The sequence below is a fragment of the Bacillus rossius genome, chromosome 17 (assembly GCF_032445375.1).
Source record: "Bacillus rossius redtenbacheri isolate Brsri chromosome 17, Brsri_v3, whole genome shotgun sequence".
Classification (NCBI taxonomy): Eukaryota; Metazoa; Arthropoda; class Insecta; order Phasmatodea; family Bacillidae; genus Bacillus; species Bacillus rossius.
Window position 1 is genome coordinate 15,190,149 of NC_086344.1, and position 16,467 is coordinate 15,206,615.

The following is a 16,467-nucleotide window of genomic DNA, read 5'->3' on the forward strand; positions in this document are numbered from 1 at the left end:
ACTATAGTATAAGTTTTGCATAGCTATTACTATCACACTCACTTGTGAAAATAAGGAGAGATAAAATAAAAAAAATTCTTAAAACCCTAAATTCAAAATATTTTGTTTTACTTATCCCAATATTACTTAACTATATTTGCCTGATTTCAAAGCTGTTAACATTTGCTACTCATAACGAATGTTATACATATTGTTACGATTTTAATAATCGTTGAGTGGGAAGAATTGGGTTCGTATACAATAGGGTAGCCCCAATAATTTTTTTATTGCACAGTTTCATTGACTGCTAATATTTACAACACCAATGAATAATCTTACTTAAAATACCTACTAATCAATTACTTGCACTCAGTATCTGAAGTCCTTACACACCGCACACCTCGTGCAACTCTCGCCGCAGCACTCCTCGAGGATATCTGTCGCCGTTCTCTCGTCGTACTCCATCGCCGCCGTTGCACTTCCCTTCGCCGAGCCCCTCTCGCGGAGGCCGGCGTCCTGACTTATATAGACCCTGGCGCCCTTCTAGAAGTGACGAGTGCGACTGGGACCAGTCGCGTCATCCTGTGCCGACCCGACGCCCGAAGCGTCACGTCGAGAAGGGCATCGGCAGTTCGCACGATGGCCCGCGGAATTACCACAGGCTGTCCGGCGCCGGGGCAGGGCGCTTCGCGCGGGGAGTGGGGTGTAGCGACGACCCTTATATAATTCGGGCATGCACGCGTGGCATGTCTTACGTCAATGGACCGCGCATGACGGTGTGCGTGCAGGGCCGCCAGCCAGCTCCGAACATGGCATTGCGGTCTAGTCTCTCGCGCTCGTAACAACATATTGGTGTGGTAATGGGTTTGAGATGGTACATACAAAGCTAATTAACTGAAATAAAAACAAATTCTATTTCAAATTTTGAAACATGTGCTTTGACAGCAAGATTTAGAGATACGGATTGGAACTTGGACATCATCACAGATCTTTCTTGTTTTTGATATCACCAATGAGGTAATTTTTGGATTGGACATAATGCATAAATATTGATTCATTATTGGCATGGAAAAAGAGGTACCGTGTATGAAAGGGGAAGAGGTAGCTTGGTTAACCCCCGACCAATTAAAAGTTCCTGTAATGCAGGTGGTAGTTAGTGAATCTGTTTCTGTTCCAGCAAACCACGATCAGATATTAGCATCTAGGATTATGGGTGATACTCGTGGCAACATGAGCCACTACATGATTGAGCCAGATATGATATTAGCTCCTGGTCGCTCGAAGCATTGAAAAGGTTGGCAAGGTTGTACCAGTCAGGGTGGCCAACCTCGATTCGCGAACAAGTGTTCTGAAACAAGGAGACCCAATATACAGATGTGAATCATTCTCTTGTGTAGGCCAGTGTGAGCCTTCTTGAACTATTAGGCATACCGAGCAGCCACTAAATTCAAATCTTGAACAGTTATTAATGTGATAACAAAATAATCTAACATAAAGAAATAGACATTACTGCTTTCCCGATACGCAACCAGGAGTGTACATTCCCTAGGGGATACGGACCTTGGAAGAACAAGCTTGGTATACCATCACATCAACACAGGTGATGCAGAGCCAATCCGACAACACCAGGGCGGCTGCCTCTAGCAATTCAGGAATAAGCAGAGAAGTCTATTGCTGGTATGATGGAGGGCGGTGTAATGCAACCACCAGCGAGTCCTTGGGTTACCCCAGTCGTTTTAGTAGCAAAGAAGGATGGCCATCTGAAGTTATGTGAGGACTATTGGAAGCTGAATGACATCACGAAAGTGGAAAGCTATTCCCTCCCACGTATCGATGAAACACTTGATACACTCTGTGGTACAAGATGGTTCTCTACATTGGACCTGAAGAGTGGTTACTGTCAAATGGAGCTAAACCCCGAGGATAAAGAGATAAGACTGCTTTATCAACAGAGAGCGGGCTGTTTCAGTTCACTGTTACCATTCGAGTTATGTTGCCGTCGTCCGGGTTCTCGTGTTCGAGGTCCGGCTTGGTTCCTAGCGAGAAGACTGGTTTTTTTTACTGAAAATGTGTCCGGGAGGGCGCCAGGCTAGCTCTTGGCTAACCACGAGTTGGGTCGTTGGGTGCGAATGCCCCTGCGTGCCCCGCTAGGAACAGCGGTGGTGGTCGTGGTGGGAGGGATCCCTGGCTATTGGTACGCTACTGGCCCTACACAGCATAGCACGCTGATCCCTGACTGGATTAGGGAAGTTCACAAAATAACATACACTGATTCGGTTTTGCACTGTCGTATACACTTCGCGCATGGAGTGTGCAGAGTGGACATTTAATTACAATTGAACAGTTACAGTTACACGATGCACATTGAATTTCCCTACACAAACTACACTAAGTTGACACTAGGCGCTCTGATGCGCCGTCACTAATATTAAATCCTCACACCAGTACAGGTTGAGGGGGGAGGTCGATTGGAGGCGGCCAATCCCGTAATTTGCAAACGGCGACGCCCGGGTCCACCTGTGTGGCCCGCAATTCGCAATTAAATTGATCAAAGTCTTTACGTCGTTGTTGCCGGTGCCTGTGCACTCAGCGATTACCCAAACGTCTGTGGTTGTGGGAGTCGGCCCGTGCCGTATGCTGCACTGCCCCGCATTATGCTTTGTGCGGGGAGTTTACGTTCAAGCGGCTGGGATAGGCCCTACACCGTAAAAGGACCGGGTGCACACGGGGAGTTAAATACGAAAAGGTTTTGTAGATTGACTATAATTACCAGTCGTGAAATCGGCGAAAACAAAGGTTGAAGACACCCCGTGGGACGCACGTCCGTCCCGGTCCGCGAGTCGCTCGGTACTGGCGCCTGGCCTTGGCGCGTGGGGAGGCCTCAGCATCCTGTCGCGCGAAAGTTTCTAAAGTCCCGTTAAACGGGATTATTAAATTATTAAGAGATTGAAAGTGGCTCTAAATTCACAATTTAAATAATAAAAATTAACCTAATACACAGATACTTTTTAGGAATCGGATTTCACAAGTTTACATAAATTAAGTTTGAATAATGTGAGTCACCCTGGAGACTGTTCGTCACTTGTTGACTACTCCAGTGGTGAGATATACACAAAAAATGGGGAGGTAATAATTACGTTACACACTACTTTATTTAATTTAGGCTGAAGGCCGCAAGGGGACCACTCACAAATGTATTGACGTCGACCCAAGAGTCTCCTCGGCTCCTTCAGGCCGTTATGCCTCGTCAACGTCCTCCCTTGCGAGACGAGGGCACCATCTGTGTAGTGCGACGGCCAGGGACGCACCCGCGTGCGCCCTAGCATGCCAGTGGGCTTCTTTAGTGTTACGAATAATTCTGCTTTATGTATTTTTCAAATGGTCGTGAACCTCAATAAGTGTGTAAATAATGTAACCGTAATTTATTAATTATTGTGTAAATAATCTTGTAATTTTCTCAAATGTCTCGCAGTGCTAATATGTAATCGCGGCCTGGCGCTCGTCCGCGTCGCGAGGGGGGGCGCTCTCCCACGCCGACCGATTTCTCCTCCCCTCCCCCGTGGCCCGCGGGCCTCGGCCCGCTGGCGGGCGGGGAAGGGCAGTGTTGCTCAGGGTTCGTTCAGGGGCAGACGTGCACGCCGCCCCGCGCTGATCGTGAGGCGCGTCTTCCGAGCTCGCGGTCCGGCAACAGCGCCACTGTACGGGTTGTCGCGGCAGCTGAGCTGCCTTCGCTGTGTCGCTCACACGGTTGAGCTTACGAGTTACGAGTTACGTCACGAGTCGAACATCCTAGGGCGCGTAAGCGTAGTTACGAACCGCCGAACCTTCGTCGTCATTACGAGACTGTTACGTAAAGGACCGCGCACGTGTCACGCGCCTTTGTGGAGCAACTTTCAATCGGGAACCTTGTTACGTGGGAGGATTTCTAGTTCGTGTCGAGACGAGTTGGTTGCACGAGACGGTCTTCGGGAGTCCGGGTCTTCGTGGGAAGGGCGCTCGTTCCGCGACGGATCCGTCAGGCCGCGGCAGGCCCTCAGAATTACAATAAAAGGGGGTCGTGGAACTGTTAACATCAAGTGGTCCTTAAAAACTGCCTATCATTCTTCCTCCTCACCTCACTCTCCCTCCAGGTCCCGTATTTCCCGATCCCGGTCCCGGCCACGTTGGCCTGGACCCACACCTCTCCGACGAGAGCAGTACGGGCACAACAGGACTATTACGTAAACGGGGAATCAGGGACCAGAAGTCGAGGGACGTCATTATTAATAAAAAGTCACACGTTGACGCCGACCGCCGGTGCTCCCTCTGGTTCGCACAGGCCATTATGTCACAAAAACACCTCTTAAGTGTATCGAACACACCCGAGTGTGATTTCCGCCGAGTGTGTAAAAATGCGCCGCGACGAACACCAAAGCGACGACAGCGCCCGGCCGGGAGTGGCAATGCACCTTATTAAATATGTAATTATTCCGTTCAAATCAAAAACAACCAATTTAATAACAATTTAAAAGATAATTTATTCAAGGGAAATCATGTCTAATTGTTTTATAATCATATATTATGTAACATGTATTTTAAGCCCAAAACTGGCCGGATCTGTTTTCCCACGCTCCACGCGTTCAGGCGCGAGGCCGCAGGGCGGTCTCGAACTCAGTTACCGTCGGTGTAGGGAAAGTGCGCCTGATTGACTAATTAGTTTCGCCATCCCAGGAAAACCTTACATCCTCTAGCCCACGGCCTTAGCCTAATGGTTGATCCGCGCAAATAACATTTGTTAGTTAACAAGCTAACCTGGTGCTTTCTTGGAAATACCAGCATCAGAACTCCAGAAAATCCATTAGGCTCCCCATGGGTTTCGGTCTTTACTAACAAATTTTTATTTAAAAAAAATATAAAAATGACAATATTAAATAAAAAGTAAAGGTTAAATAATTTTACTTATTTGAAATAATAAAAGTTGGACTATATATTTTGATTTAAAACTTGACTGTAATAAGATGCATATATGATTGTGCTAAAAAGATAGTTTCAATTTTCTATTTTTTAATTTAAGCACAAAATTTGTATTTAGGAAAGAACTGAATAATAAATTGTTTACTTTCCTAAGTTTGTATATTCTACTGTAAACATACTCTATTTTACGAATTTGGAAAATAATCTTTGGGTTGTTATTTTTATTATTTGTTGTGTGTTTCATAATTCGTGTTTTATTGATTTTTAAGGATAGTATTGGTCTTTCAAGTCACTAATAGGTAATTTGTGTTGTATTGATATTATTGAAGAAGAGTTAAAATGTTATATTCGGTGAAAATCTGATTTAATTATTATTTTTGCCGGGTCAACTGTGGAGTTAAATGGCTGCTTCGTTATAACACTGTCATATAATTGTAATTATTTAAATACTGTGGGAATGGTCGGATAATTCATTTTCAAGTATTCACTCGTTTTGTGGTAGTCAAAAAACAATGGAATATGTTTGAAATGCTTTTGTCTAAAAAAATACGTTTGTGTGACGTTTGGTCGATTTAGGCAAGTTCATCATGTAATGTTTTCTTTTGCCTTTTTAGTAATTTTTCTTTATTCAGTATAGTTGTTTATAACTTTCCGCGAAAAAGTTAATTGTCAATGATCGGGCTACATCCGAACAAAAAAGTAAATTGGTTAAATGTCAATTGAATGAATGTTAAAAGGCCCTCCAATGTCAAATAATTTTAGTATATCATTAAAAGGTTGGTTAGGTTTGGAACCTTAAAAAATATTGTTAACTCGTGAGAACGTCTAGTTATGTTAACTACATTATAGTTAATGCAATATAGTGTGAATGGTTTGTGTGGTTTAAGATATTTAAGATACTATTTAATAGTGTTGCGTCGTTTAGTTTATTTTAGCTACAATTGAAATAGGTAATTTCCAGCCACATTATCACTGTTTTACAGTATTTTTAATGTAGCTAACCTAAACAACTATCTAACTATTTCATACCTAGTAATTTTAATGTAGGCAACCTAACAACAAACTAGTCAATTATTTTACAATATAAGTTGTAGCTAACATAGCATTATGTAGGTAAACTACTGGTAATTCACTTGAATTGCCCTTTGTTAACAGAATTCTTAGCAAAATATTCCTGAAACTAAATTTCATTTTTTTATATTTTTCATATAGATTTATGTTTCTTAATATAAATTATTATTGTTGTATTCTTTTGACGGTTTGTGATGGACAGTTTAGAACATGTCATTTACAATAAAATGATGCGAATAATATCTTGATTGTAAGTTTGGTTAGGTTAGTTCAGCTACATTCATAATTCATAAAAACTTAGAAGGAGAATATTTTTACAGTGATTTTTTGTATTATTAATGCATCTGATATAACTTAAGCAATTTTTCACTAAGTTACTAATTGTGTAATCTCTCCATCTCAATATCATGCCATCTTCATTGCATTATTTTAAGGTTTAAAATTAAAATTTGGTAAAATTTTTATGTCACCACTTTTCCTTTAATAAAATAATAATATCCAAAAATGTTATTTTGCTGTACTACATAAGTTCCTTGTTTTATTCTGAAAATTAATTATAGGTTACATTACAAAGCCTGTGCATGGGTGCAGCCTGTGCCATTTTAATTTTATTTAATTTCAGTTCCTGTGGTTTTCCATGTGTGTATTTTGTATTTGTATTTTGAGACGTAGTGAAAGGTAATGAAAATTTAAAAAAAATATGTGAGTCCCTAATGTAGGATCAAAACCCAAACTCAACATTTGACAGGGATGTGGTTTTACAGTAAGCTAGGCATAGCATGTAACCTGATATATAAAAGGAATTACTATTACATTTGATATGCGTAATGACAATTTTTTTTTATGTCTGGTTACGTGCTGTCGCATGTAATAAGTAGGCGCTTTGCGCCACCATACTGCTTAAAAAAAAATCTTGTAAAAGATTGATGGTTGGGTTCGAATGCATTGTAAAGACTCTTTTGTTTACCTTCCACCACATTACATCTATACTAATATTATAAAGCTGAAGAGTTTGTTTGTTTGAACGCGCTAATCTCAGGAACCACTGGTCCAATTTGAAAAATTCTTTCAGTGTTGGATAGTACATTTATCGAGGAAGGCTATAGGCTATATTATATTATCAATAACATTAGGGATCCTTAATAAAAGTCCAATTTAGAATCAAATGTGTTGGAGGGGGTTAGATACAACATGCAGTACACGTACGAAGTGTGTGTTGACAATGCCGCAGGCGCTAGAAGTTTATTTCCTATTGCCTATTAACATTGTTGCCACGCACTAGATGCCTTATCATTCTTAATTTTCCGATACAAGTAAAAAACACCCGTGGGATATTAACAATGAAGCAATCAGTACCCTCATAAGAATTCAATTAGTATTTAAATACTTTTTAGCTTACCACTTTAAATCGCAAACCTAAACTAATGTTTTTTTTTTTTCGTCTGTGTTTAATTTGTTTTTTTATTGCCCTTTTTTTCAAGTACATATATATATATTTTACAGACTTGAACCTTCACAGTAATGTTCCTTATGTTACGCAGGATGACATTTTCCGAAAATTAGATCCCATGGGTACTTTGTCTGCATGAGAACAGGATTTTTGCATTGTTCATGCCTTCTGCGTCTCCATGGCAACGGGCATCGCGCGGCAGTGGCGTACCCACAAGGAGGGGCATGTGTAATGAGCGGCGCAAGAGTGATCTGCCTGTAGACTGCCGTAGCGAAGTACGGGTACATCATTTGTACGTTGCGTGCACGAGTCGGGAAACCATCGGTGCTATTCATTTTCTCTCCGTTACATTATACAGCATTGTAATAAATTTTCACTGAATTGTTTTTTATTTACCATTACTGTAAATGGGAGATGTGGCTTAATTTTTTTTCCATTAGTATAGCTGTGCGAAGCCGGGTCGGGCAGCTAGTAATCTATATACAAAATATACACATACTTATATATGGAGAACCACTGTATCTAGTTGCTATGCTGTATCACAATGGTGGTGGCCACATCACTGTGTAGGCTACGTAATGTAACCTATAATCTATAATTTCTTAGAAACCAGTTGTTCGAAAACCTATTTCCTGAATGTTATTGTTTCCTTTACGGAAAAGCAGCGACATTAGGATTTTACCAAAAATTTATTTAAAATTTCAGGATAAGCTATTATAAACTTGTCTTGGTGTGGTAAAAGTTCGTTAAAATACTAAGTTACATGGTTTATTTTTGGTCCATTAGCTGGTAAGTTAAGAAATATTTTAATTTAGGAACAATATCTAAGGAGAGAATAATTCTTACTAGTAAAAATGGAATGTGTTTCTGTTGCTGCATACTCAAGTTACGTATTTAATGAGTCTTACAGGCTTCTGTTACTAATTTTTTGTACAGTTTTACAGTTGAGTTGGTGATGTCTTGTGACATGTGTGTTTTGTAAACTACTGTGGTTTTCTTGCATTTGTTACATATTGTGTCCTTAGGCTCTTTTTTTTCCCCCCACAGAACACACAACACCAAAGCAATGAGGTACAAAACTACATAGCAAATAAAACAATGTTTGAGTTGCTTGTCATGTTAATTGTTAATTACAACACACAGCCAGTGAGATGCATAAAGGTTATACTCGGAAGTTGCCAAATACATAACATTGTGGCAGCCTACAAGTTTGCTTTACACAGGAACACATCACATATAAGTTAAATGCCACTAAGAATGCATGGTACTGCCCAACTAGTCAAACGGAATTATCAGTTATTACACACAACGCCTTACAACTTCCTGCAGGCAGACACATGGAATCGAAATGCAGATATGACGTGTTATGACAGTGCGAAGAAATGCTAGAGCAAAGTTAAGACAAAGGCTCAGGCATTGACTGAATATAAAGACTAAAGCAGAGAAGCCGAATGTGACCCACATACTGTCAGAACAGACATCATGCCAAAAGAAAGATACTCTCAATTAATTCAAACATAGTTTGAAAAGTGCAGGCCTGAAGGGATATAAAAGAAGTAAACGGCACTGACACGTACGGACCCGCTGCCCCAATTGAGTAAGGCCGTGAGGGACAAGGCACACTCAACTTGTGCTTATCAATGCCTTGTTAGCTGTCCTCCACAGTGACTCGCTGTCCAGGCGTGCTGGCGTCGAAGGACAAGTTTGTGAGGAGAGGCAAAGTGATTAGAAGGCGAAGGCTCATACGTCCCAGACAGGAGATCATCTCACCGACTGCATACATTTAACAAAAAGGACGTATATTTGCTTGAACATTCAACTCCGTAGGATACGATTCCGTCAGTAGGATACAATACACTACAGACTTGACTACGAACATTTAACAAAAAGGACATACACTTGCACGAACATTCAACTCGGTAGGATACGATCCCGTCAGTAGGATACGATACTACAGACTTGACTATGAACATTTAACAAAAGGACATACACTTGCACGAACATTCAACTCGGTAGGATACGATCCCGTCAGTAGGATACGATACTACAGACTTGACTATGAACATTTAACAAAAGGACATACACTTGCACGAACATTCAACTCGGTAGGATACGATCCCGTCAGTAGGATACGATACTACAGACTTGACTACGAACATTTCACAAAAAGGACATATATTTGCTCGAATATTCAACTTAGTATGATACAATCCCGTCAGTAGGATAGGATACTACAGACTTGACTACGAACATTTAACAAAAAGGACGTACACTTGCACGAACATTCAACTCGGTAGGGTACAATCCCGTCAGGATACGATACTACAGACCTGACTATGAACATTTAACAAAAAGTACGTACACTTGCACGAACATTCAACTCAGTATGTTAAGATCCCGTCAGAAGGATACAATCTGCAGGATATGGCTAAGCGTCAGGCTACGATGGCATCTGGCTGGTGGGGTGGTCTACGATGACTCCAATAGAGCAGAGCGTGTGTCGCGGTGCGCAGGCAGGGGAAGCTGGGCGTGATGGCCAGCCCGTCGCCCCAGTCGTCGCCCATGCCCCCCCCGCAGACGCCCTCGCCCATGGGCCCGCCGCAGCAGTCGCCCAGCCCCATGCCGTCCCCGTCGGGCATGCCGCCGCCCCCGCACCCCCAGCAGCTCCACCCGCACAGCCCCACGGGGTACGGCCAGGGCCCCCCGCCCCAGCCGGCCGCGCAGACCTTCCAGCAGCACATGGCTCACATGCAGGTGGGTCCGGTCTTCGATCTGGCATCCTGCGGTGCTCCTGCTGGCATTTCAACTATCGGTACTGTAAACAGTCACTAGTTTACAGTATATTTTAATTATTTCCTTTATATGTTTAAGTTGTAATTAATTATATATAATATTTGTTAGGTTAATTAGTATCATCAACCATACAGGCATGGAGTGTTACGCCAGTTCAGTAAGTCTAATCTTTGGTTGTGGACACTTTTTCATAATTTATTTTGTCTTGATGGTATTCTTCCATGGATGACATTTCCTTTCATGCTTTCTCATAGTCGCTATGTCTTGGGTTGCTGCAACAAAAGAAAAAAAAAAGAGAAAATCTAGGACGCCAATGGAGTTGAAAAGCGTTTTCCAGGCGTAGGACTGTAAGTTGTAAATTCTCGGATGGAAATACAAGAAGACTGGTGTCGAACGTGACAAAACAAAAAAATAAGGAATCCGAATATTGTGGAATTATTCAGCAAATTCCACATTCTATCTGCAGTAGACGCCTTAATGAATCACCTGAAGGTCTTGTTAAGTGCTGGTAGCACTACAAAGAATTTATCTGTTATCTGATCAATGATCATCTAATGGTGAGAAATTTTCATAATTACTATTCACAGCAGCATCCGGGATATAGAGTCTTCAGTTCCTGAGAACAGCATAACATCGTCGCTGTAGCTTAGAATTCCTTCCAGATACTATTTTACCTGTTCCTGTGATCGCGATTCTATCACCTGGAGGTGTTTTCCCTGAGATCATCTAGAACAATGCCCTACCAAACCCTGAGCTAGCAACGGTAGTGAATTTGTCCCTAATGATACCCAATGGTAAAATTAATATGAATGGTTTTGGAAGTAATATGAGGAAGTGCGGTGTGAGTGTTGTTTTGCTAACTCGAGGTATAAATGTTATATTTACTTAGTTTGAACAGTCAATTTTATTTTAGGACTCTCACTCCATTAAACATATATCTTTGCTACTTTGCCAAGTAATAATGATTTATATTAAAAGGAGTTTAAACTAGATTTATTTGTTTTACTTATTTAATCACTTAAAAGAGTTTAGTTTTACATGTAATCACAATACTAGTAGGAGTTTAGGCATAACATCTCAAAGTTAACTTAATCTTGATGTTTTAGCTGGGTCAAAACAATTGTATCACAATAGTGATGTTATAGAGTATTGAAATAATTCAACACGTAAGAGTTACAGTACTATCAATTTTCATTTTATCAACAGTTTTTTGGTTCATATCAGGTTAAATTTTACATTTTCACATTAGGTATTCCTGTCAAAACTATATCAACGAGCGTTATCCGGCAAAGTAGCTAATCCGCCGGGGCCTTGGTAGGCAGTGTGTGGGATTAAAGACCATTTAGCTATACTTAATTTTATTGTTTACTGTTCGTGCCTTGTTCCTTTGTGCAGAATTCTAGGATTCTGTTAAAAAATGTTGACTTTATTGGCCGTGTTGACTTGTCAAGTTGACAAGTTGGTGATTAAATATAATTTCTTTTAACTTGATTCTGTTCTTGGAAATCAGTATTTCACGTTTTTTTGATGCAAATTCCTAAATGACACTCAGGTACTTTTTTTGTAATAACCCGTTGTGTTCCTCGTGGTGGACTTGACTACGATCCATCGCATCCGTCTGTCGCTCGTCTGTCCACTGTATGTCAACTGGCCAACTGATTCACAGCACTCTGCATGTCCCATAAAATTATATTTTACACTTTGATGTCGATAACTGACTAGACGGTTTAAATTTTGGATACAATTTCTTTTGCAAAGGTAAATAAGTATTTACAATAAATTAAGACAAGCACTTATAAATCATTAAACTCAATTTTTTCATAGTGTCGACATATCAAAGTGTTATTGATGACATTTGTGCATCTGTTAATTTTTGTTTCTAATATCAAACTTTAAAACACGTTCAAATGCAAGCTAAAACCATGTTATGGAAGCAGCTGAACAAATAAACAAACTACAAAATATTTTAATGTAATAAAAGTTGCTGGAAATACCTTGCAAACATTTTGGAGGTTATAATTTCATCCGTCCAACCGTAGAATGTTAAGCATGGGAAGCTTTTGATGGTCGGACAGGTGGAATTTTCAGAGCCTTCTGATTGGCTTGAGGTTATGTCGACAGACAGATGTGACGAGTCATTGGGAGTCCAGCTTAAGGGGGTGGTTAAGAGACTAAAAATTGCTACCGTTCCGAGTTGTTTTAATTTTGGTAAAATGTGAATAAAACCTTTGAAGTCAACCACTCGACCTCTCCACCCGGTCAGTATAAGTACCTGTGTAACATTAAAACAGTTATCTTAAATTTCTGATTTTAATACAAAGAACTTTTCATTAACAACATTGAACCATACAAGCGTTTAAATCACCATGTTGGATAGGAAATTAAACTCTTTCTTATTAGTACACACAAGTTAATTCTCTATTCAATGGCGTTAATTCTAAACCTTCAAAGAAAGTTGGAATTCAATTGGTTGTGAGTTTTTCTCTAAACCAGAAAATCAAACTAAGATAATACTTCTTAGTCGCAACCAAACACAAACCTGAACGACATAAAGTTACCCTAATATTGAAATAAATCTTCATACCTGCCAACTCTCACGATTTTGGCGTGAGGCTCACGATTTTAAGGTCCATCTCACGCCCTCACGCCAAAATAGTGTTTCCTCACGATTTTTCGGGGCCCCGAGATTTTTTTAACGACATAATTATATTGCATCAGCAAGGGGGAATATTAGTGGCAACGCAACTGTGAATAAGATGTTAAGGTTGCATTTATTTTGAGGTTCAGCTATGTAAATACTATGATTTATTTGTGTTAACTGTAACAGTATTGTTATATTTGAACCTGTTGCTGATATTTTACACGGCTACGTTTCGCCTCCGGCCGGGCCGTGCCGAGCTCATGCTCTTTGGCTGAGCCGGGCCGTTCTGTTTGCCGCAGCCGAGCCACATACCATGCTCTCGCCGTGTTCGATAGTCGATAGTAAGTGAGTAGTTGGTGTCGAAGTCGAATGTTTATTTTCGTCTTGCGTTGCTCCCTTTGTTGTTTGCAAATGGCGGCGGTGTTTGTGTCTAGAGCAACGTGAACATGTCTGATAGAACTGTTTGTAAAAGTTACAAAACAAGTTTTACGAAAACTTACAGTAACGAGTTTCCATCAATACTCGAATCACGTAAAGGAAGCAATTTCGCATTTTGTAGCGTGTGCCGTGCTGATTTTTCTATATCGCATAGTGGAAGAGGAGACATTGTGAAACATGTCGCTACAAAAAAACACAACGAACACGTGAAGTGTATTGCTTCCAATAAAAAACTAAATTTTGCTGTGAACAGTGATAATAGTGTTACACGAGCAGAATGTTATTTTACATCTTTTTTGGTTGAACATAATTTAGCGCTGTCCTGTAGTGACCATGCAGGGCCGCTTTTTAGAAAGATGTTTCCCGATAGTGACATTGCCAAAAAATACGGCTGTGCGAGGACCAAATCTGCAGCAATATTGGGACAAATGGATCAAAGCTCGCATGAGAAACTTGTATCTGTGTTACGTAATACACCATTTTCCATCGCAACCGATGGTAGTAATGAAAGTGATTGCAAACTTTACCCCATTGTGGTTACTTTCCACAGTAAAGACAAGCTCGAAATTCAAAATAGGCTCTTGGCAGTACCAGTTCTCAAAGGCAACTCAACAGGAGTAAATATTGGTAATCTTTTACTTGATACCTTAAAAGAAAACAACATTCCGTTTTCAAACTGTTTGGCGCTAAGCGCTGACAATGCGCCAGTGATGATGGGACATAAAAGTGGTGTGGCTGCTGTTATGAAAAGTAAAATCGAAAATTTGATTGCCGTTGGTTGTCCATGCCATTTGATAAACTTATGTGCTGAAAAAGCTGCTGCTTGTCTTCCATCTAAAGTGGATGACATTTTGATTGATATATTTTATTACTTGGAAAAGAGTGTAAATAGGAAAGAAAAGCTAAAAGAATTTCAGATGTTGCATGACGTAGACACTAGGAAAGTCCTCAAACATGTCTGTACACGATGGCTTTCGTTAGGAAAATGCTTGACAAGGTTGGTAGAACAATGGCAGCCATTAACTAGTTTTTTTTTGGTAGAATGTCGGCCTGAATTTGCAAATGAAAGCAGGAGCACACTTCAGAGCTACAAAATCCCCAAACTAGTTTCAGAAATAGGTGAATGTTCAATTCCATCTCAACAAGGTAGTCAAAGTAACCTCACAGTTTTATCCAGTGCCACAAACACAGAAAGTAGTAGTAGTACAAACAGTAGCCATGCAGTGTCTTCAAATGATAAAAAAAACATTTCCAAGTTCACTTTTCAATGTAAAATAGCTTCTAAATGTGACAGTTCAAAGAAGCGCAGTTCTAAAATGGATGTGACCAGCTCAAAGAAAATCAAGTTAACACACAGACCTAAAATGAAAACATCAGTTCCTCAGGTACCAGCAGAAAAATGTAGACCTATGTCATCCCAACTTACTAGAGAAGAGAGGCTATTCATGTTTTTATCAAGTGATTTAAACCAGGCATTTTGCATGTTTCTCTTAAATGTAATCCCTATGTACGACAAGACCAATGTACTACTACAGTCGCAAGAACCTCAGATTCAGAAGCTGAAATCCACACTTTACGACCTGTTGCGAAACTTGATGTCAAAATTTGTGTGTGCTGATGTAGTAAAATCATCTACTTCTCTTTTGGAGATTGATTATCACACTCATGATAATCAAAAAAAGGATGAAGATTTGGTTATTGGTAGTGCGGCATTCAAAATTGTGGGTGGCTTGAGTGTTGAACAGGGCAAATTGTTTTACAGTTCAATTAGACAGTATTATGTGGCTGCATGTGACTACATAGTACACAAATTTCCATTAAAAAGTACATTTCTAGCTCATGCAGAAGTAGCATGCATTGAAAACATAAGCCATGCATCATTTTCTAGTGCAAGATATTTTGTTGATAAATTTCCAAATATTATAATTATGGAAGGACAAGATATAGATGCTGCAATTGATGTTTTGGAGTCACAATTTTCTTCATTTCAAATAGAAGATATTCCTGAGGAAATATTGAAGCAGGAAAGAATTGACTCTAAGTGGTCATTGATTGGACAGATGAAGACTACAGATGGGAGTTTGAAGTATGACAAGTTAGCTCAACTTATGCTAGGTATTTTATCCATTCCTCATAGTAACGCCGAGTGTGAGAGGATCTTCAGCCAGGTAAAGAAGACAAAAACCCAATTCAGATCGTCATTGTCGGAAAAATCGCTTGAAAGTTTGCTAAAAGTGAAATCTGCACAAGAGGGCGTGTGTTATGAACAACTCTTCGACGAAAAATTTTTGAAGGCTGCAAAATCTGCAACCTATAATTTGTTGAAATAAATTTTGAAGCAGAGACCATGTAACATATGTACAGGTATGTCACTTAAATTTAAAGATTCTCATTTGTTGTTTTTTATATCTAACATGTATTTGTGGGCCTGAAAATTTTTATCGAGGACCTCATGATTTTTTTTGATTTGAATGTTGGCAGGTATGAATCTTTCATTCATAAAATAATAGTCAGTTTTTCCAATCAATAAATTTAACCAATTAAGATGCAGAGAATCTTAAAACGGAAACCTCAGGAACCACTGGGTATTTAAGTTAGACATTATTTGTAAGAAAATATCACAAAGGAATTGAAATTAACGTGATGTACAAACCATTGTACTCTACTGATTTATAATAACCTTTCATAACATCATGTACATACCAGTTAGAAGTTAGTAGTTGGTAACATCATAATTACATCGATAAGTGGCATCAAGTAGCTGATTGGTCCTAGATTTCCAAGCAATCATTTTGTTGTTGTCAATCATGGGTAAACACAGTCCTTCGTAGTTATGATGACCTAGTTTATCGACAATTGTAGTTGTAGCTTCAAAGAACTGATAGCCGTTGGTGTGAGACAGTCTTTCGTAGTTCTCCAGTTATTGAAGGAATAATTTTAAATATAATTACAAAATTACATAAATGATCAATTTAGCAATTTCATTCCTTCAATCGAAGACACTTCTTAACAGTGTGGTGAATTTCTCGATAATTGTGCAAACAGCAAACATTATACAAATCTTTTCCATTTTGTCTGATACTAACTTTTTATATCTGGATGTGTTCATCCATTTTCTGATCAAATACTGTTTTGAAGCACC

The 16,467-nt window shown here is 39.7% G+C and overlaps 1 protein-coding gene across 1 annotated transcript in view; it reads left to right on the forward strand.

Moving 5' to 3' along the window:
- The first annotated feature begins 5,127 nt into the window (after positions 1–5,127).
- The window catches only part of LOC134540736 (ATP-dependent helicase brm), a 91,191-nt gene continuing 79,851 nt past the window's right edge, over positions 5,128–16,467 (forward strand). The window contains exons 1-2 of the mRNA XM_063383633.1: positions 5,128–5,231; positions 9,967–10,207. Of these exons, the coding sequence (XP_063239703.1) occupies positions 9,986–10,207 (222 nt within the window). The 5' untranslated portion in view covers positions 5,128–5,231; positions 9,967–9,985. The remainder of the gene's footprint in view (positions 5,232–9,966; positions 10,208–16,467) is intronic.